Genomic DNA, 21733 nt, shown 5'->3' on the forward strand with positions numbered 1-21733 from the left:
TAAATTAATAAGTTCAGCTCATGATTTTAGTTTTTTAGGTGCCAGTATATTTGGGCACCATTTGCTGTATGTTACTTTGAAGTTTTAAGAACGTGATATTTACATATATGATGAGTGCCCATCATGCACGCTAATGTGGGACTATGGGCATCGCGGCTATTAATTCTTATTGGACATTCAGTCATCTGTCTTAACCAATAGTTTTATACAAGGACGGACGCATGAATACATTGCAGGTGTTGCCGGGATGAATAGGTGTTGCCGATACATGAAAAATAAGTAAAAAAAATCGAAAAATCGAAATTTTTTCCACTGCGGCCAGAAAAGTTAGGGGTTGCCGGTGCCACACCGGGAACCCCTTAAAACCGTCCCTGGTTTTATAAGTTAGTCCTAGTCATATTTCAGTATGTAAGAATATTCTCCTTCTCAACTGGTTTGATCAAGAAAACGAAATGATTAAATGAATTGGCACTGATTTATGTTGATAACTAATTAGATGTAACCTAGCTAGATATATATAGAAAATCACAAGATTACTATATATTAAAAAGTCAGGATTAATCTATCATTAGAATTAATGCATACTTTTTTTTGTTTTTTTTAACCGGAACTATTTCTAAATACCACCTATGTTTCACCGAGATTTAAAGTTATGACCTCTCATTTGAAAGTATTCACTTCTTACCATTAGGCCATTATTGACCAAGTGGTTAATGCATAATGGTTAGTTTGCAGAAATCTTTCTGCCACATGAATGAAGAAGAAAAATATATTTGTGGTTTCAACCAAACGTAATGCCTCTTGAATTATTGCGTGTAGTACTCCACTATCTTTCTACAATAATTGTGGTAGCTACTAGTTGATTCAGACACCAACCCGCAGATTCATGTGTTACTAAGAACTTTTACCTCGTTCGTTCCTTCTTTCAAAAATAAAAACATGTATTGGTCGCATCGTGCCCCACCAATTGTCACAAGGGAAAACCTGCAATTTATATTCACTCATATATACTTTTGTGGTAATTATTGAGAGTCACATGATATTGAACACGATGGATGGTTTCAAGCCTTTCGTACAGTGATTCATTTTATATCATATGTACGATGAGACTTTATTTTTCCTAAAAGCCTTTATGTCCTACCTAAGATTTCATGATCTTTGCCAAAAAAAAGCAAATAAAGGGATGCTTTTCTTTCTTTAATTTGTATCTGCTTGTTATAGGACCACAGCGACTCAGCAGTGACTATATATTTCGGTTCTTGTGTTACTCAGTATACAGTAAATATATATGCCTATCGATTCGCTCAAATATAGAAATCTAAAATTTGAATATTTTGAAAACGCGGACAAATGATGCAATGTCGATCCGTTGACAAGTTTATCGATCAAATTCTGAATAATAGATTGAAATGATGCACGAGATATTTGAGGCTATATATATTTAAGGATTTTAATGTGTTAATTAATGCATGGTACTAGGTGATATATAGAGAGGTCCGGAACCTCGTTTTCTAATTAATTAGCTAGTAATTACCATTAATATCCAGCTAGAATCCTTGAAGTCGAAAGATCCTATTTACTCGCACAAATTGGTTTCCACTTCACATGGGCTCCACTCTCCACACACTCCCCCAGTTCTATATATCTTCTTCCCCAGCCCAAACCCTTCATCAAATTACTGCTTTCTTCTCTAGATCTTAGCTTCCCAAAGAACAAGTTATAATTGGTTAAACCCCCTTTCTTAAAACCTCTTTATTTTGTATTGTACATGTTTTCATCCTTCATTTGATTATTTCCTTTTATATATCTTTATGTGTTTTCTCTTATTTGAGCATCGATTTTACCTCGTCCTCAGTTATGAAAGCAGACCAACTTAAAATATTGGTTCATAAATTTTTAGAAAATCCATTTTCAAAAACTAACATGACAAACAAGTACTAATTAATCATATACTTCTGTGTATATTGTTTGTGGGTATTCTTCCTTCTTTCTTTAATCGTTTTCATAGATTTAGGGTTCTTTAAACTAATTCAACTAGCTAGCTTCAAATCAACATATATTTTGAAGCCATCCCTTTTCCGAGAATAATGTCATTGTTTACAGGTGCGGCATCATCAAGATTCACATGGTTGCCCTACATGTAAATCTTTGGGAAATGAGAATCTTGATGATGCTGCATCAGAAATCAATTGACTGTACCACAATTCAATACAAGAATACAACGGCTAGATCTACGACCTACCTTACACAAACAAGGTTAGGATTCTTTCCGATCTCATTTGTTAAATTCGATTCGCACATGCGTGTATGTACGTAGATGTGTCAGTGTTTGACAATGGAACTCTTTTATTCTATATATTTCCCATCACAAACATTTATCCTGAAAAAAGATACGAATATTTGGATTGTATCAATTCAAACTGAGTTGTTTATACACGTGAAGTGTCCTGGCTAAACAATTGTCAGTATTGTTATTTTTTAGGGTTTTACAAACTTGACAGTAAAGTTAGATATCTCGGTTTCAGGTTTGTACTCTTTTTTAGAAAGAGAAACCACATACGAGGAAATAAGTTTTCTATTGATGCAACATGGTGTTTATTTGGTATGTAGATTCATAAACTGCATGTTGTGATGAAGGAGTCTCAACCCGTGTTGGGTACCCATGTATTTTTCATTGAAAAGAATCTATAACACTGTATATATTCAAGTTTTTTTTAGAAAATATTTTTATGCTTTTACATATATTTGTGTTTTTGCTTTTATATAGCTTTTATTAATTGTTTTGCTTATGGTGTACAAAGACTTGAATGTTTCTACATCATCGAGGGGTTTAGATTTATTTGTTCATTTCGGAATGGTAAAATTTGTTATGAATTTGAAAGCGGAAGCTCTCTAAAATGTATGTATAATAAAAGGTCCAAACTTGAATGCACCTAATTAAAATTTTCTCTTCTCTATATTGGGTTTAAGTTGGTCTTTTCTTCTGCTTCTGTTATGTCTCGGTTTGTCTTGAACACCCGTCATGTAAATTATTTGATTTCCTTTGTGCATATATATGTGTGTAATTGCTTTGTATGTCCATGATATTCTTTAGGCGTGTTTTACTTGGATTCTAAGAATATGTGTTTGTGTGAGAGAGATAGATGGACAGAAATATTGAGAGGAAAACCCGAATAACCGTGTTAAACAAATTAAACATGTTGGACATACAACTGTTTGTTCATTTGAGTTTGTGTAACAGTATATATATATATATATATATATATATATATATATATATATATATATATATATATATATATATATATATATATATATATATATATATATATATATATATATATATATATATATATATACTAGATGAATTCTCGCGCGTTGCGCGACACATGTTAAAAATATATTGTTACAATATAGTTTTCAGACACCTTTTAGTTAATTCGATTCATCAATTTAGGTTTTTTTATTATTATTATATTTAATGTTTTCCTTTTAACTATGTTAAAAAATATATATTGAATTTTTTTTAAACATTGTTTGATATTTTACTTTAGGTTTTAAATTTTACACTAAATTTTTAAGCTTATTTGATATATTAATGTAGGTTATTTATTTAACTATATATTGAAGTTAACAAATTAAGTATATCATATTGATAAGTCACAAATTCTTCCATTTATGATAATGTTTACAACTAAAAACATATTTAAGTTAATAAATTAAGTATATTATATGGAAATATGAAAAGTTGGGAGTTTCAAATAAATGTGGTGAAAGAAAAAATGTTTCCTTTATAATATAGTACTAGGCGAATCCCCGCGCGTTGCGCGAGCATTTAATTATTTAATTAAAATAATAACTTTTAACAAACTTTAATTTATTATTTATATATGAAAAACCAATGTTACTAGCAAAACAGAACATATAGTTACCCTGTTCGTTTTATGAATAACCATGGTTTTATGTCATTGGTTATTTCTACTATAAATTGATAATTTTATAAACCGTTTTAAGTTGTGTAAATTTTATATCAAACGTATTAAGTTGTGTAGCTTGTATATAAATGCATGCTAATATCTAATATAATGAATAACAAATAGTATGGAAAAAAAACTACAACTTTTAATTATATAAAACCTCTACAACATCTACTATAACATTTATATCAACAAAACTTATTAAACCCTTATAAATCATACAAAAATATATAGAAATCAACATACATTTGGTATACATAAACATTATTATCCCCTAAAACAAAATGGTGTTGTAATAACCATTGATGCGATAAAACTCATTTTTTCGACACTTCATATTTAAAATCACAAATCTCTTCAAACACATGATTTTTTCTACCACAACTTACTTGTATACTACTAATATAGTTATAATGTGTATAGGTAAGAGGAAAATAAAAGACATTACATATTAATAACCATATGTTAAAAACTCTTGAATGTGTAAATATTTAAATAATAACATGCATAAGTCTAATCTTTATATACAATTATAATAACTCAAAATAATAATAAAAATATACTATAAATGTGATGTTACAAATGTGTTTATATATATATATATATATATATATATATATATATATATATATATATATATACACACAGACACACACATACACACAAACATTTTAGTCACCAATAACCTAGATAACCCATCTTCACGAAGTCTTCCTTACTTATTTTGCTTCTTGTCTTGATCTTTTTGGAAAAGAGAAAGAAATCCATCTTAAGTTATTTTCCAAACTTAATGAAATATTCTTCATTTATTGTGCTCAGATTTGTTCATCATCGGTTAGTTGTCATACAATGAAGAAAATCATCTTCCGCTTACTTTTTTCATATATAAGACAATATTACATGTAAAAGAAAATTCATGTTAAAACGTTAAATAAAACAAATCAAAGTTTTTGTTCGAAAGACGAACATGCATAATATTAAAATAGACCTTGAAAAAAAAATTGTTTTCTTCACATAAATCATTTTGTTTGAAGCTTCCAATCTACCATACAATCACTCAAAAAATTATAAATCCTACCAAAATAATCTACCAATGTGAATTATATATATACCAAGATTAATCAATTAGTGTCATAAGTACCATTAAGTATAAAACTCTTAAATGGTAATTAAAAATCATTATTACAACGAAATATGAAAAGACATAAGTTTCAAATCAATGTAGTGCTTAGAAAAATGCATATATTATAAGATAATAGGCGAATCCCCACGCGTTGCGCGAGAGTAGAATTATATAGTTGAAATAATAACTTTTACCAAATTATTAGTTAATATTTCTACTTTGAAACAAAATGTTAGTAGTAAAGCAAACATATAGTTAACATATTAGTTTTATTAAACATTATAGTTTAATTTTTAAGTCATTGTGATATATAGAATTATTTGATAATTTTATAAACCGTTTAAAATTGTGTAAATTATATATCAAATGAATGATAATATAACGGGTAACAAAACATATGAACAAAAATATGAACTGCAACTTTTAGTAACATAAAAATAGAAAAACATTTATTATAACATTTGTATTAAAAATATATATATATATATATATACAACGAATAATAAAAAATATGAAAAATAAACACTATAACTTTTAATAACATAAAAACACTAAAACATCTATGATAACATTTATATTAACTCTTTATATTTAAATCACAAATCTCTTCAAATACATTAATGTTTTTAATGAGCAAAACTTTACAACCTTATAAAAGAAAGGAAAATAAAAAGTTATTAGTGATTACTAATTAATAATCATAAGTTAAAAACTCTTGAGTTGTAACTAATAAATATACATAAGTTAGAAAACTCTTGAGTTGTAGTGTGAGTTTCAAATGAATGCGGTACTTGGAAATGTATATTTATTATTATTATTATTATTATTATTATTATTATTATTATTATTATTATATTCGTCTAAATAATTGGTTTTGATGCATCATTTTAATCCCTTCAATTATTAAACATAAAGATATTTAATTATAAATTTATAACATACATATGTGCATATACATGTTAAACAAATCACATATAATATATATATATTTTCGTAATTGTCATATGTAATTCTTGTCGTAGTAATATGGATAAATTACTTTCATATGAAGAACATATCATGATAAGTCTATCATAATGACATATCAAATGTTCAAAATTATGTTATCTTTTAAATATTGTCTTTTAAATATGTTGTGTAGGATAACCCAACAAAAAAATAATAGAAAATAAACATAATCAAAATAGAAAAACTACAATCAAATAAATAAGAGCATTGGGTGGTTGAATATATAAATAAAGATGTTACATAACATACATTTAAATCAAAAGAAAAAACTAACATTTGTCAACTTTGCTCAAACAAAAAAACATATATCCATTTTATGAATCTTCTTTCTTCATTTAACACCATTCAACCATAGAAACTTGATGACAATTCTTCACTAACCTGCAATCAAAATATTTTTCTTGAAAAAGAAGAATCAGAAAGATATTCCAAGCAAAACATTGATGTTTGGAGAGTCACATTCAAGATTGAGTAATACACACAAATCACATATAAAGATTAAATGAGAAACTAAATATAAAGAAAGAATAGAAAAGCTTCATTTGTTTTGGTTGAAAGAAAAAATCATATTACAATTACCATCGATGCGACATAACTCATTTCTTCAAATCATCATATTTGGATCGTGAATGCTTCAACTATATGAAAACTTTTGAATCACAATATCTTCAAATCCTTCTTACATGTAAGATTTTATAAAACACAAAAGACACAAAAGATTGGTCTTTTATAGTAAATTTTTCACTAAATGCTAATTAAACATAATATAAGTTATAAAACTTTTGAGTGTTAAATCATAATTAAGAAAACTTTTGAGTTGTATTAGTTAAAAAATGGGGTTTCAAATGAATGTGGTTTGAGGAAGTTAAAAAATAGGGTTTCAAATGCATGAGATTCAAGAAAAAATGCTAGCTTTATAAGTATGTATGATATGAGTTTTCTTTGTTTAACATTGCATTCTCTTAAGGAAAAGGATATTAACCTACTACGCAAGAATAAATATCAAACGGCCGATACTACCTTAGAAGACTAATGAAGTGGATCTGGATGATTAGAATGTGTTGATTTGAGGTTAGATACTAATGTGGGAAAGGGTTGGATCGATATACTAATGGAAATTTACAATTTATGAGGGATTCCAACGTTAGTATGGCGTGATCAATACTTTGGATCAATAGCTTGTACTGTAGTAAATGATTTCCATTTCTATAAGGTGAAGATATATAATACATTACTACATAAAAAGGGCAAATTTCGACCGCAAATCTGCCACTATCCGTCAGTAAAATCATTGGTGGTTATTTTCTTATGACGTTACCGATGGATCATTTTTAATACATATTTCAGACGGATAATCTTTAGAGACATATTATATGGATGATTTAGAGACATAGTTACATCATTAATTTGTTGGTACGTAAAATAGCATTTGGAAAAAAGTCATTATAGAAAGATTGCTAAAATTCAGATTTTTTCTATATAGAATGAAGAAAATATCCAAGACAATAAATACCAAATTGTTATTTCAACGACAATAATAAACATAAATCTAAAGTGTCTTATACAACTTTTACAAAGATAATAAGCAAAAAAAAATATAAAAAGTTATCTAATACAACTAGGATTATATAGATAAAATAATAACTTTTAAGAGATTATTATTGAATATTTATACATGAAAAATCAATGTTATTAACACAAACCTATAGTTAACTTATACTGTTATTAAACGCAATAGTTTTAAATAATTGGTTGTATCTACCATTAATTGATGATTTTATATATCGTTTTAAGATGTGTAAATTGTATATAAAACATATGTTAATTTCTATATATAACGAATAACAAATAATATAATAAAATAAATACTAAAACTTTTGATAATTTATGGAGAGTATATATATATATATATATATATATATATATATATATATATATATGTTCAAATGTGGATTGACATCTATTGTGCGGACGTGTGAACAGTGTTATTCTGTGAGAATGACGAAGAAAATATGTTGTTTGATAATGTGAATACGTTCAATCTTACATAACTATTGTCATTATCATTCATTTTCACTAATTAAATCGACTATAAGGTTATTATAGATTTTTTTTATTATTATTATCATTCTGTCAGAATGTTTATTGAGTCGTATTCTGTAAGAATGACAATGAGTGAAAAACGATATGTGAGAACAAAAATGAATAAGAATTAGTGAGAATGAATGAAAATGACAATAGTTGTGTGAGGTTGAACGTATTCACATTACTAAACAACCTATTATCTTAGTAATTATCATAGAATAGCACCGTCCACACGTCTGCACAATAGTTGTCCATCCACATTATAACCTATCCTTATATATATATATATATATATATATATATATATATATATATATATATATATATATATATATATAACACATAGTATAAAAAGATAGTAACTTTTAATAAAATAAAAACACTACAACATCTACTATAATATTTGTATCAGAGAACTTATTAAATAAATCATACAAAAATAATATAGAAATCAACATATATTTAATATATAGAAACACTATTATCTTAATAAAAATTTGTGTTGCAATAACCATTGATGCATGCGGCAAAACTCGTTTTTGTAACTCTTCATATTTAAATGAAAAATCTTTTCAAATACATGAATTTTTTTATTAACAAAACTTACTTATATACTACTTATGTAGTTAAACACGTATAAATAACATAAAATAAAAAATATTAACAATTCATACTCATAAGTTAAAAAAAACTCCTGAATTGTAATGATTAATTACTTTAACTTCGAAATCATAAGTATACATAAAGTAAAAAACTTTTAAGTTGTAGTGAGAGTTTCAAATAGATGGGTTTCAAAAAATTTTGAATTTATTGTAATAGATATATAGATATATAGATACTAGGCGAATTATCGCGTGTTGCGCAAAATTATATTTATATAGATAAATAATAACAAACATATTTTCTTTAAAATATTTAAGTTAATATCATTAACTATGAAATAAACACTTTCTATTAGAATTGTAAAAAATAATTATTATTCTTAAACCACATTACTTTAATCCTTATAAGATAACATAAGTGTAACACTTCTATAAATAAAATAAAATAATATGAATGATATGTGTCGTACTAAATTTAATATCTTAATAATTTGTTAAAATATTTAAGTCATTATTATATATATATATATATATATATATATATATATATATATATATATATATATATATATATATATATATATATATATATTAAAATTGTGGAGGAAAAGAACAGTAAAATTGGCACATTTTGTCCACCTTTGGTCCCTTCATTTACATATCCGGCCCCTGTACTTCTTTAATTAATTTCTTCATATCCTTTTGTTTGTGTTTGAAGGCGTCATTATCTTCCCCCAGTGTCTCTCTCATCCGGTATCTTCTACAATGTTCCCGATTTTCTTTCGCTCCTCTCAAACGACCAACAGCTCTTTGGTTCTTGCATAGAACGCGGAATCGGTTGCCTCCGCATGCCACCAACAGGTCTTTGCTTCTTTCCCTCCTCCCAAAATACACAGCCTTTTCTCCTCTTCTCGCCTCACCCTCTTCGTTTCTTCTTCTTCTTAGAATTATCAACCTCCACCATGTCCTACCCTAGAAAGAGTGTTTCAGAATCGTCGGCCCCACCACCGACTCATCTCCACCGCAGGTATGGTTTTTTTCCCATTTTTTTTTTCTGATAACAGAGATGGAGTAACCGATCATAGGGTTACTGTAACTCTATAGCGGCTTCACTGCTTACTTCCTACAAGGCGTGTTTCAGAATACTCACCTTGGTCACGACCATTCTCAAAGCTTCAGACGCCGCCTTTTCACCGCCTCCGTCTTTCCCAGCCTCTCACCGGTGGAGAAGAACCTGATGACAAACCTCCGGCTTTGATTGCTTCCTATGATGTGTTCCGATTTCCATTGTTCTTTACCATCATTGACGCCATGATGTATTTCATTTCTGATTTGTTTGATGGGTTCCGATTTTGATTCTTCTTTACCAGATTGAGGCGATGATGAATCTTATCTGCGAAGAACAATAATTCTGACACAAGCAAGCACCCAGGAACTTGATTCAGGTACACTTCAGCCGTAATTTTTTCCACTTTCATGCTTTATTCATTTCAAATTTCGCATTAATTGACTCTGGTAACTCTGCTAAAACATTTTCTGCTGTTTATACATTATGGTTTGCATCGTGGAATACTATTATCATCTTATACATATGAGTTTAGTAGAAAACCCAATCGCACTTTAGATGCTCGATGAAATGCCTGAATGACACTTCAGCTTGATTAATTACATAAGTCACAATTTTACTAGCTTTTATACATAAAAAAAAGATCCGACATTTTTTTTTCAGAAATATGACGTGTGCTTCAACAACAAAAAAATAGATTATTTTTAAAAAGAAGCTTTTGTATTGTAGAAGACATATGAACATATGTTTTTGACAATAAACTTAGTGGAAGGATAAAAGGAATATTATTCATATTGTTCGGTGGAATTTGGAAGAGGGATAAAAGGAATATTGTGGAAGGATTGAGAAGTAAAATAGTAAACACCGTGGTCACCCGATGATGCAAGTAGGTCAATCCCCTTTCGTCACCTCCGCTTCTTATCCTGACACATCTTTTACTTCCCTTCTACCTTCTTCTTTCTTCTTTATCCAATAAATTACTTTTTTTTCAGGCGTATGTAACTGCATGTCGTACAAAACACTGGCGGAAACAGAGTAAAGTTGGTTTTCTATTCAGCTTATTCGAGAAGAAGCCCGGAATTCAACCGTAACTTTCAATCTAATTATTAATTCCTTTTTATCTATTACATTTGTCAAGACCTTATACCATTTCTTAACAGCTATTATCAACGATATCAAGATGTTCAACTTGAAAAAATTGGTTTATAGTTTGTGTGTAGATGCTTACGGTGAAGTTTTCGTTTGAAGTTGTAAGTGTTTTTTTATGGTTGGTAGAGCAACGCAGTCCAGTCGGATATAGTAGCTCCATAGTATTGTAGTTAAGAAGTTAATGGACCTGATGATGATGCAAACAAAAGGTATGATAATGTATTTTGAAGTCAATTATTATTCTAACTGAAATTTTATATTCTTAATTTTATTAATTTTGGTTACATAATTGCAGAACAATATTGAAGGACTGATATCGACTATGGAATTCATTCAATGACAGGTTGGTTCGTTCTAACTAATCCTTTTACAATTTGACTTTTTTTCTTTTATATATATAAAGGGATTTGTTTTTAATCTCACAAATTTCTTTTTGTAAAGTTTATGTTGAAGGGTGTTGAAACAAAAAGAGCAGATGTTCTTGGATGTTATTTGTTGGTAGAATATCCACCAGAAGCCATAGATGTAGATGGCGGTTGCAAATTTAAGGTTTGATAAAATAGACATGAAAAATACATCTTTGATGCTTTCATCATTTTAACTACTGATTAGCTTCTTTAATTGATTTTGTTTTAAAGTTTTTAGAGTTCAATAGTCAAATTGTGAAGAAAGAAGGGATGTTGAAGTCTGTAGAATATCTTCGTTGCACAGTTGCACTCTCAATTTCATGTACCGTTCTACCCTCTATCACACCTTTTGCTACACTTCTTAATATTTTTCACAAAAAAAAAAAACCTTGAAGAAAAATGAAGCCTTGTTTATGTTCTTCGATTCCCAGCCAATTAAGAAGCTTCACGTTGATGTTTGATCCCTGAAACAACGGTTTTTAGTTGTAAAATTCAATATTGGTGATCTTTAATGAGCTGGATATCAATATAACGAATCTTTCTATCTGTTCTTAATCTACTTAATTTCTAATAAAGTAAATACATTAGTGTACAGGATTATGGAAACTATATGATGTTTCCTTTTACTTTTTCTTTCATCATCAGAAACAACCTGATTTCCGACCTCTAGCATTGCATTACCATAACGAAAATATAAAATCATTATAGCAATTACTTTCAACTTTCAAGTAAGGGCAAAAGTGTCCACTATGTGTCAATGTCGGAGCAGTTATAGGTTCATAAATCTTTATAGCAATTACCTGTGCTTCTTGCTATTTAACGTGACATAGAGAACTTTAAGCCTGTGAACGTGAAGCCTATGTATTCTAAAGGAACCAAAACTATATTATATATATATATATATATATATATATATATATATATAATATATCAAAGTCACAAAATAGATCAGATTGATTAAAAGAAATGTTAACTTTATTCTCTTTCATTGAATTTTTAAATGCAGGGAACAAGACTTGAAAGTTCCGACCCATTTAGTAAGTGTTTCATGTTTTTTCTTTCAAATTATATTTTTTAAATTTATTAAAATAACTTTTTTTATTAATTCTTTTCATTTTAGATACCGGTCTTCTATTAGGAAAGTCACTTTTTCAAATTCAGTTAAAAACTAGAGTAAAATACAAAAACGGTCGCTATTCTTTCTTATGTTTGTTGTGTATAGTCCAAATCAAAACGTTTTTCAATTTTGAACCTTATTTCATGGTTTTGTTTCAATTCCGGTCAAAAAGAACTTGAAACAATGACTAAAATGGGCAGAAATTGCAAGAAAAATCACCGTCATAAGTATGTTCTTATTATAATTTATAAGTAAAAAATGAAGTATATTGCTATTATCGGTAATAAATGTAAGTACATTGCTATTATGGGTAAGAAATTACATAAAACAATCACATACACTGGTCAAATGTTTATTTATGTAATAATGTTTCATTTTTCCCAATTAATGCAACAATGATTTACATTTTTACCATTTATTCAACAATGTTGTACTTTTTGGTTTACCAATTTATGCAACAATCATGCTTTGGTCTTATAATGAAATGTGGTTGCAAATCATATGTAGAAAACTATTTTCTTACATAAAATGGTAAATTGGAAAGTACAGTGCTATAAATGGTGAGTATAGACAGTTTTAGTCTCATTCAAGGTAGAAAAGAAATTTACAAACATCATTACCCATTCAACTGCTTTACTTCATCTATACAGGACCTGATGAGGTGAAAAAAGAAAAAACCTCTACTCTACATCTTGTATCTATCTCAGTAAAGTGGTTGGATACGAAATGACAGAGTAATGTATACATAAAACCAGTTTCTTTTTTTTAAGTGTCTGAATAAGAGACTAAATGACAATTTTACCCTTACATTCCAAAATATATATTTCACCAGTTTTAACATAACAAGAGTCATGTCAGATTTCCATTTACAACATTCTACTTTCTCTATTTTTTTTCTTCCTAACGCATTGTACTTTAAAGCAACATGTTATAACAAATAAAGTAACGAAAGTATGTTACTATTTCTTGTAGGCTGCAGCAGAATTTCGCCTGAAAGAGGTGATTAATGTACAACTCCTACTGTCACCATCCAGCAAAACAGATGAGAATACCATACACTGCCTCTGAATGTGCATGTATCAGGAGGTGAAAGAAATCTTAAAAAAAGAAGCCTAGAATGAAGACCCATCTTTTGAACATTATGTCTATTACTAACATCTTTTTGTATGCCTTACCTATGTAACCAATGTCCGTAGCGCATAAAAAAAACCAACATTGAAGGATTCCGGAAAAACGACATTGATGGCTTCCGACCCCCGCAAAGCGGGGGACACTTTTCTAGTTGTTATAAATTATGAAATAAACATTGTCAATTAATATTGTAAAAAATAATTATTATTCTAAAATAATATTACTTAACTTCTTATAAAATAACACATGTTTAAAACTTATATAAATAAAATAAAATAATATGAATGATATTTGCGGCAATTAATTTAATATCTTAATAAATGAAAAGTCATTAGTAAAAAACATTTAGTTAAAACCTATTGAATTTTTCAATATTCATAACTTATACTATATTAATTTGAGTACTTACTAATTAAAAAATATAAGTTAAAAAGGAATATGTTTTTATTCATTTTGAAAAAGTTTTGGCATAATGTTGAACACTTTTTAATGAAAATAAAACATATTAGTTGAATATTTACAAATAAGAATATAAATATATAATTAAGCTAAAAATGAGTGGAAATCTCATAACTTACACGAAAAGTAATATTTGGTTAACCTAAGAGTGTTCGCATCACTCAATAACAGTGTGAATAGTTCATACATATAAATGTTCGAAGTTTGCTAGATGCAAGAGAACTCTCGAAACATTGATGGGGTTCGCATCTTTCTTGCCTTGGTTTTTTCTTTATATGTTTCTACGAATGAAAAAAAATAGTCTAACACTCATTGTGACTCAAGATATCAAATCCAACCATTTTATAAGGGATTAAGAAAGATAACAAACAACATTCTAGAAATATATCATCATCTTACATCTCCATTACAATTCAAATATTCTATAAGACTCTGTAAATTAGATAATACCAAAAAATGAACATCATAATAATGTCAATAAAATAATGATAATATCAATACGATTTTAGTCTGGTAGAAAACTTGAAATAATTGTATACATCTCACATGCATCTTGACATCATATCCCTTGATATGATATATCCACATGCAATCTTTTTTAAGCCTTTAATCTACGAGACAATCACCCATAATTCTCAAAACTCTACCAACATAATCTACCAATATGACATATATATATATATATATATATATATATATATATATATATATATCATTATTAATCAACTAGTGTCATTAGTACCATTAATTATCATAAAACTAGTACAAAAGTGCGTTATGGCGTCGGTTTTTGAAAAGCAGGTCGTCTCGGTTTTCATTTTTCTCATCACTAAGGGTCATAAACTAATTCACATGATTGTTTCCATGACAGTTTATTGAAAATGAGTCACCATTGTACATAAGACTTCACACATTCACGTTAGTTTTACATAAAAAAAGTGACGATTTGTACGACGACCTAAAACGGTGTGCAAATGTCCTCTTTATGTAACATCCCAAAAATCAAGGTAAAATTTTCATTTTTAAAATCAATCCAAAAACCATAAGTGTTTACAAAACATAGTTTCCAAAAGTCATAAACATGAATCATAGTATCCTAAAATCAAAATCTCATAAAAATCTGGGAGGATGTGCACAATCAAGCATTCGCCTTGCCCCTATCCTTTGAAGTACATGAAACCATAGCAACCAAACTGTAAGCAAAAGCTTAGTGAGTTCCCCCAAAGTACCACACACAACCAAATAGATAACAAGATGCATATATGAGCCTTCAGCCTTACTAGACCGCCTTGCATGGCCTACAGCCTATCTGGACCGCTCTATGGGCCTTCGACCTGACCAGACCGCCTCGTAGGGCCTAAAGCCTATCTGGACCGCCCTCTGGTCCTTCGGCCTGACTGGACCGCCTCGTAGGGCCTACGGCCTATCTGGACTGCCCCCGGGTATCTTGGCCTTCAGCACAAAGTAGGACCGCCTCAACCTAACAAACCATAACATGTCGACATATACAATTACAATCAATAACCAACAAGTATATGTAATCATACAAATCTACCAGTCTAACACATATCCAGTGAACACAAGTAATCATACAGATCTTCCAGTCTATCATATAACCAGCATAACATCATCTAATATACCAGGATACATAATCTAGTGGGTTGACATTGGTGTCTTCAACCCATAAGTACAGAGTGGAAAACTCACCTCACAGTCCAGAATATAGCTGAACAGATCATTGCTCCAAATAATGTCCCTACCAGTCAACTATACAATAAATAGTGACCTAAACTCCAACTACCATTCAAATTACCAAAAATACCCCCAAGTCAAACTTGGTCAACTTCCTAGTCAATTGTCAAAGTCAAAAAGTCAAAGGGTCGATACAGGCTGAGTACGCCCTGCGTACTTAGTCACTATGCACCGCGTAGTGAGACCCTTCCCTGGTTACGAGGCTCTTTATCAGTATGTGTTGTGTACTCTAAGGTATGTCTGACGTACTTACATCCGTAACACACTCTTCTTTAAGTGCTTATTCCATTAAGATCTCACACCCATAACTTGGATCTAGTCCCAAATATCATTCTAAGTCATAAAGTTTCCAACTTTATGACTTTGCATGGCTAGAAGGAGTCCAAAATCAAAAACCCTAACTTAATACACAAATCCAAGCATCATAACTCATGCATGGAGGGAAGAAAGGGACAAAGATCACATTTTTATGGTTCCTAGCACTCAAAAACATCTAAAAGGACAACTCTTTGTTTAGAGTAACCCATACTCATGAATACCAAGATTATGGGACCAAAATGCATAAAAACTTAAGAACTAGCAAGATCTAAGGAATATTTCATCAATTTCATAACTTTATACCTTCTGGAGGTTGCTTGCAAGGTAAAAAATTTAGATATACAAGGCTTGAAGCTTTCCAAAATCACTCTAAAGATCTTCTTCCTTCAAGGATGGACACCAAACACACAAATGGCTCAAAAACTCACAAATGAACACTAGGGTTTGCAATGGATCGATTTAGGAGGACGGAGGCTGGAGGTGGGAGGGATTATGAGAGTTGCTTAAATAGGGTTCAAACCCTCAAAATTAGGGTTTTCTCACCAGCCTAGTACGCCCTGTGTACACTATGAGTACGCACGAAGTACTCACATGATTTTATGTTCCTTTTAATGAGTTACGCCATGCGTAAGCCCCAAGTACACATGGCGTAAGGACCATTTTTGCAACAAACTTATACTTTGATTCCAAGAAGGAAAATATATGATGTCTGGGTGTTACAATTCTCCCCCACTTGAATCAGACTTTATCCTCGAAGTTTGGTGTTGTGAATAACTCTAGGTAGTGCTCCCACATCTCTGCCTCAGGTTACCAAGTCCATTCGGAACCCTTCCGATGCTGCCACTAAACTTTGACTAATGGGACCCCATTGTTGCGCAATTCCTTCGTCTTCCTATCCAAAATCGCCACTGGCCTCTCAACATAGTACTGGCGATCATCAACCCGGATATCGTCTAAAGGAACCACTACTGAATCATCAGCCACACACTTCTGAAGATGAGAAACATGGAAGGTATTGTGAATCTGACTAAGCTCCTCTGGCAGATACAGTCGATAGGCCACCCTGCCTATCCTGGCAACTACTCGAAACGATCGACGAATCGGGGCCCCAACTTACCCCTCTTCCTAAAGCATATTACACCCTTCCAAGTTGTGATACCTTCAGTAAAACCATACCACCGACCTGGAACTCCAAATCTGATCGACGTCTATCAACATAACTCTTATGTCAACTCTGAGTTGTCTACAACCTCTGTCTGATCTGTTGGATAAGCTCTGTCTTCTAAAGGAACACATCGGTCCTTCGCATAAACTTGTGACCGACCCCCCCCCCCCCAACAAATTAGGGTACGACACTTCCTCCCAAAAAGAAGCTCAAAAGGCGGCGCACCAATACTAGAGTGATAGTTGTTGTTGTAAGAAAATCAACCAGAGGAAGGTAGGAGTCCCAATTGCCACCAAAATCTATACCACGTGCAGTCAACATATCCTCGAGCATATGGATGGTCCGCTCACTCTGGCCGTAAATATGCGGATGATAAGCAGTGCTAAAGTGCAATCTCGTACCCATTTCCTTGTGGAACCTCTGCCAAAATCGAGAAGTGAATCGCACATCTCGATCAGATACAATGGAAAATGGAACACCATGACGAGAAACAATCTCACGCATATATATATATATATATATATATATATATATATATATATATATATATATATATATATATATATATATATATATGTATATATATATATATATATATCGGCCAATTTCTCGACTGAGGAGCTCTCCCGAATAGCTAGAAAGTGGGCCCTCTTGGTCATACAATCCACAATGACCCATATCGCATCAAACCCCTTAGCCTTCATAGGTAACTTGGAGATAAAATCCATTGTGATATGTTCCCATTTCCATATGGGAACCTCCAAAGGCTACAATTTTCCCTGCAGCCTCTGGTGTTCAGCCTTGACCATATGATAGGTCAAGCACCTCTCAACGTACCCGGTTATCTCCCTCTTCATTCACGACCACCAGTAACTAAGTCTCAAATCCTAATACAACTTTGTGGCTCCAGGGTGTATCGAAAATATGGACTTATGTGCCTCCTCCATCACAGTCTGCTTGACCACGCCAAAATTTGGTACACAAACCTAACCACACCAAGTCAACAAACCGCGACTATCGATAGAAAACCTGTCAATCTCACCCTAAATTCTCTCCTGCTTCCAATTTTCCTTCTTGACTCCCCGGACGGAGCCTCCCTGATCAAATACATAAGCGGCGAATCGATAGAAATCCTCATACATAATCCCAGAACAGATGTGATAGCCAACTTGCGGCTCAAAGCATCAGTGACCACATTCGCTTTCCCCGGGTGATAAAGAATCTCACAGTCATAATCCTTGACCACGTCAAGCCATCTACATTGTCTAATATTCAGATTCGGGTTATCCATGAGATATCTCAGACTCTTGTGATCTGTGTAGATGGTACATCGGAACCTATCTAGATAGTGTCGCCAAATCTTGAGGGAAAACACTAATACCCCCAACTCCAGATCATGCGTCTGATACCAAACCTCGTGAGGCTTCAGCTACCTAGAAGCATACGCAATAACTCTCCCTCATTGCATGAGTACTGCCCCTAAACCGGTTATAGAAGCATCATAATACACAATAAAATCCTCCACACCCTCCGGGAGGGTGAACTCTGGGGCCTCACATAATATCCGTATCAGCGTCTCGAACGCAGCCTGCTGCTCAGTCCCCCGACGAAAATCCATGCCCTTCCTCGTCAAAACGAGTGAGAGGCACAACAACCTTGGAGAAATCCTGAATAAACCTTCGATAATACCCTACTAAACCCATAAAACTCCTAATCTACGAAGGATACTTCGGGACCTCCCACTACATAACTGCCTCAATCTTGGCCGGGTCGACCAGAATCTCTTTCTAGTTAATGAGGTATCCCAAGAACTAGACCTCCTATAACCAGAACTCACACTTCAAGAACTTGGCATAAGGCCTCTCCCTCCTCAAAACTCCCAGCAGCTCTCGAAGGTGCTCCTCCTGTTGTTCCCTGGTCTTGGAGTAGACCAAGATATCATCGATAAAAACAATGACCAATCGGTCGAGCATCGGCCAGAATACCTGATTCATCAAATCCATAAATGTCGCCGGTGCATTGGTAAGCTCAAACAGCATCACCACGAAATCATAATGACCATAACGAGTTTGGAACGTTGTCTTCTCCATGTCCTCCTCCCTGACTCTCATATGATGATACCCTAACCTCAAATTGATCTTGGAGAACCAAGATGCACCCTGCAGCTGATCGAAGAGTTCATCAATACGTGGAAGTGGGTAACAATTATTCACTGTCAACTTGTTCGACTCTCGGTAATCAATACACATCCGGTGTGAACCATCATTCTTCTTAACAAACAAAAATCGACGCTCCCCAAAGTGAACTGCTCGGTCTGATTAACTGCTTGCCCAATAGCTCCTAAAGTTGAGAGGAAAACTATTGCATCACTGTTGGTGCTAATCGGTACGACGCCTTAGCAATCGCGATGCACCAGGGATCAGATCGATCATGAACTCCACTTACCTTATGGGAGGCATGTCAGGTAATTCCTCCAAAAATACATTTGGAAACTCTCTGACTATAGGTACATCCAAAATCGAAACCCCCTTCTCTACCTGAGGGTCAACCACATACGCAAGATAACTCATACACCCATGTTGTAGATATTGTCGAGCCCTAGCAACAAAACAAAAGGATGATCCAACCCTGGTACCCTCACCATAAATAGTCAATTCTCCCCCACTTGGGGTTCGAACCACCACCCGCTGCCCCTCACAATATAGCATGGCACCAAACCTGCTCAACCAGTCCATCCATACTATCACGCAAACATACCCCATATGGATAGGGATCAAATCGATTGGGTAAGACACCCCGAAAATCTAAAAGTTACAATCCTAAAAAACATGGGATGCAGAAACCCCATGCTCGTTGGCGATGGAAACTCGCAACAGGCACTCCAACTCTCCAAAAGACATATCAAAACTATTACTGAAGGATTGAGACACAAAGGACCGACTTGCAATTGAGTCAAAAAGCACAAGAGCAAGAAAGGAGTTCACCAAGAAGGTACCTCACAGAAATACAATCATAAGCATACAATAAAATAACTTTACAAAATTATAAATGAAAACATACCAGTAACAACGTATGATGCCGCCCTAGCCTCCTCTGTCATGAGCTGAAAGGCATGACCCCTGGCCTTCATTGCCTCAGATCTCCACGTTCTTCCATCTGTAATCCTCAAAGTAGTCAGGTACTGGGGCCTACTGGCGACAATCCCTCATAAAATGCCCCTCTTTTCCATATTTGTAGCAACCACTAGATGATCGAAAAAGACCCTCATACTTCTTTCCGCACTTGCCACAAGTACGACCCCTATAACCTCCAGATCATGAATCATCGGGCTTGAACTGCTTTGCTGCAGTTTGTGGCTGCACCGGAGCCTGCCTCTCGTCCCTCGTATGGATCTCAATCTCAATCTCCCGCCTCCGTACAGAATCCTGAAGCTCGGAGAGGGTACTGTAACGTTGGGTAGACACAAGCTTCTGAAACTCAGTCTTGAGAATTCTCAAGTACCACGCCATTGGTCTGCTTCGAGGCAGAATACTCATGATAGAAAAGAGCTCTCACAGTAAACATCTTGGTGAACTCAGTTACCGAATATGACGTATACCTCAGTGCCAAATACTCCTGATCCAACCTATCTATCTCCCTCTCTCTCTCTACCAAGGGAATATACTCCGTGCGAAACATCTCCAGAAACTACACCTAAGTAACATCAACCCTCTGCTCTGGAGTATAAGAACCAATCACCAGGGTCCACAAGTCCTTCGTGCCTAGACAAAGAAGGTTCAGGGCGCACTTGACCTTCCAGTCCTCCAGACAGGAACAAGTGAAAAAGAATCCCTCCACATCAAAAATCCATCTCATAACCCATTCGAACTCCTCGGGCTTCATGTTGCTGAAGTCTTGGTACTGGAATGAACCTCTCCTCTAAACCCCCGTAACAATAACTATGGTAGCTGCAGCAGCAGCAGCCTCAGACACGACGACGTACCACTCATCAAACAACTCAATCATCGTGTAACACCCATAAAAATCAAGCCAATTTAAAACTTTTTCAAACATCCAAAAGCCATTAGTTATTACAAAAATGATTTCAAAATAGCATGTATAATCATCTCATAATCAACATGAGACAGTGCAACCTTAACCCTACCCACACAACATGTCTACATATATAGCTAATGGCACATACAGATAATCAAGCAGTAACACAGGTAGTCCTACAGATCTACCTAACTGGCATAGCAAACTAGCATGTATAATCATCTCATAATCAACACGTAATCAATTACTGGGATATCAAATCCAATGGGTCGGCCTTGGTTCCTTAGATCCCTTAGTATAGTGAGGATAACTCACCTTGCAATGCCGACTGAACCACGA

General features: G+C 32.8%; 1 protein-coding gene across 5 annotated transcripts; it reads left to right on the top strand.

Annotated features, from left to right (window-relative positions):
• The first annotated feature begins 1540 nt into the window (after positions 1-1540).
• On the top strand, positions 1541-13802 carry LOC145128515 (uncharacterized). 5 transcript variants are annotated; one of them, XM_079063308.1, is made up of 11 exons: positions 1541-2256; positions 9514-9656; positions 9741-9822; positions 9900-10747; positions 10854-10948; positions 11071-11219; positions 11306-11353; positions 11452-11559; positions 11649-11739; positions 12424-12454; positions 13507-13802. In XM_079063308.1, the coding sequence occupies exons 1-4, from the start codon at positions 2126-2128 to the stop codon at positions 10051-10053; spliced, it is 510 nt and encodes a 169-aa protein (XP_078919434.1). In that variant the 5' UTR covers positions 1541-2125; the 3' UTR covers positions 10054-10747; positions 10854-10948; positions 11071-11219; positions 11306-11353; positions 11452-11559; positions 11649-11739; positions 12424-12454; positions 13507-13802. The 5 variants fall into 5 exon arrangements, 3 of the variants coding, with proteins under 3 accessions (XP_078919434.1, XP_078919433.1, XP_078919432.1); XM_079063307.1 differs by having other exon boundaries at positions 9900-10948; XR_013716962.1 differs by having other exon boundaries at positions 9937-11219.
• The last annotated feature ends 7931 nt before the right edge of the window (positions 13803-21733 follow it).

This window comes from Lactuca virosa, chromosome 8 (assembly GCF_052849685.1).
Source record: "Lactuca virosa cultivar CGN04683 chromosome 8, Lactuca_virosa_CGN04683_v6, whole genome shotgun sequence".
Lineage (NCBI taxonomy): Eukaryota > Viridiplantae > Streptophyta > Magnoliopsida > Asterales > Asteraceae > Lactuca > Lactuca virosa.

What these genes read in the sequence shown, in the direction of transcription:
- LOC145128515 (XM_079063306.1), top strand. Translation starts at nt 2,126, where the DNA reads ATGGTTGCCCTACATGTAAATCTTTGGGAAATGAGAATCTTGATGATG. An exon ending in CCTCCGCATGCCACCAACAG is followed by an intron (nt 9,657 to 9,740) that starts GTCTTTGCTTCT and finishes TCTTCTTCTTAG; the next exon opens with AATTATCAACCTCCACCATG. An exon ending in CCGACTCATCTCCACCGCAG is followed by an intron (nt 9,823 to 9,899) that starts GTATGGTTTTTT and finishes GTAACTCTATAG; the next exon opens with CGGCTTCACTGCTTACTTCC.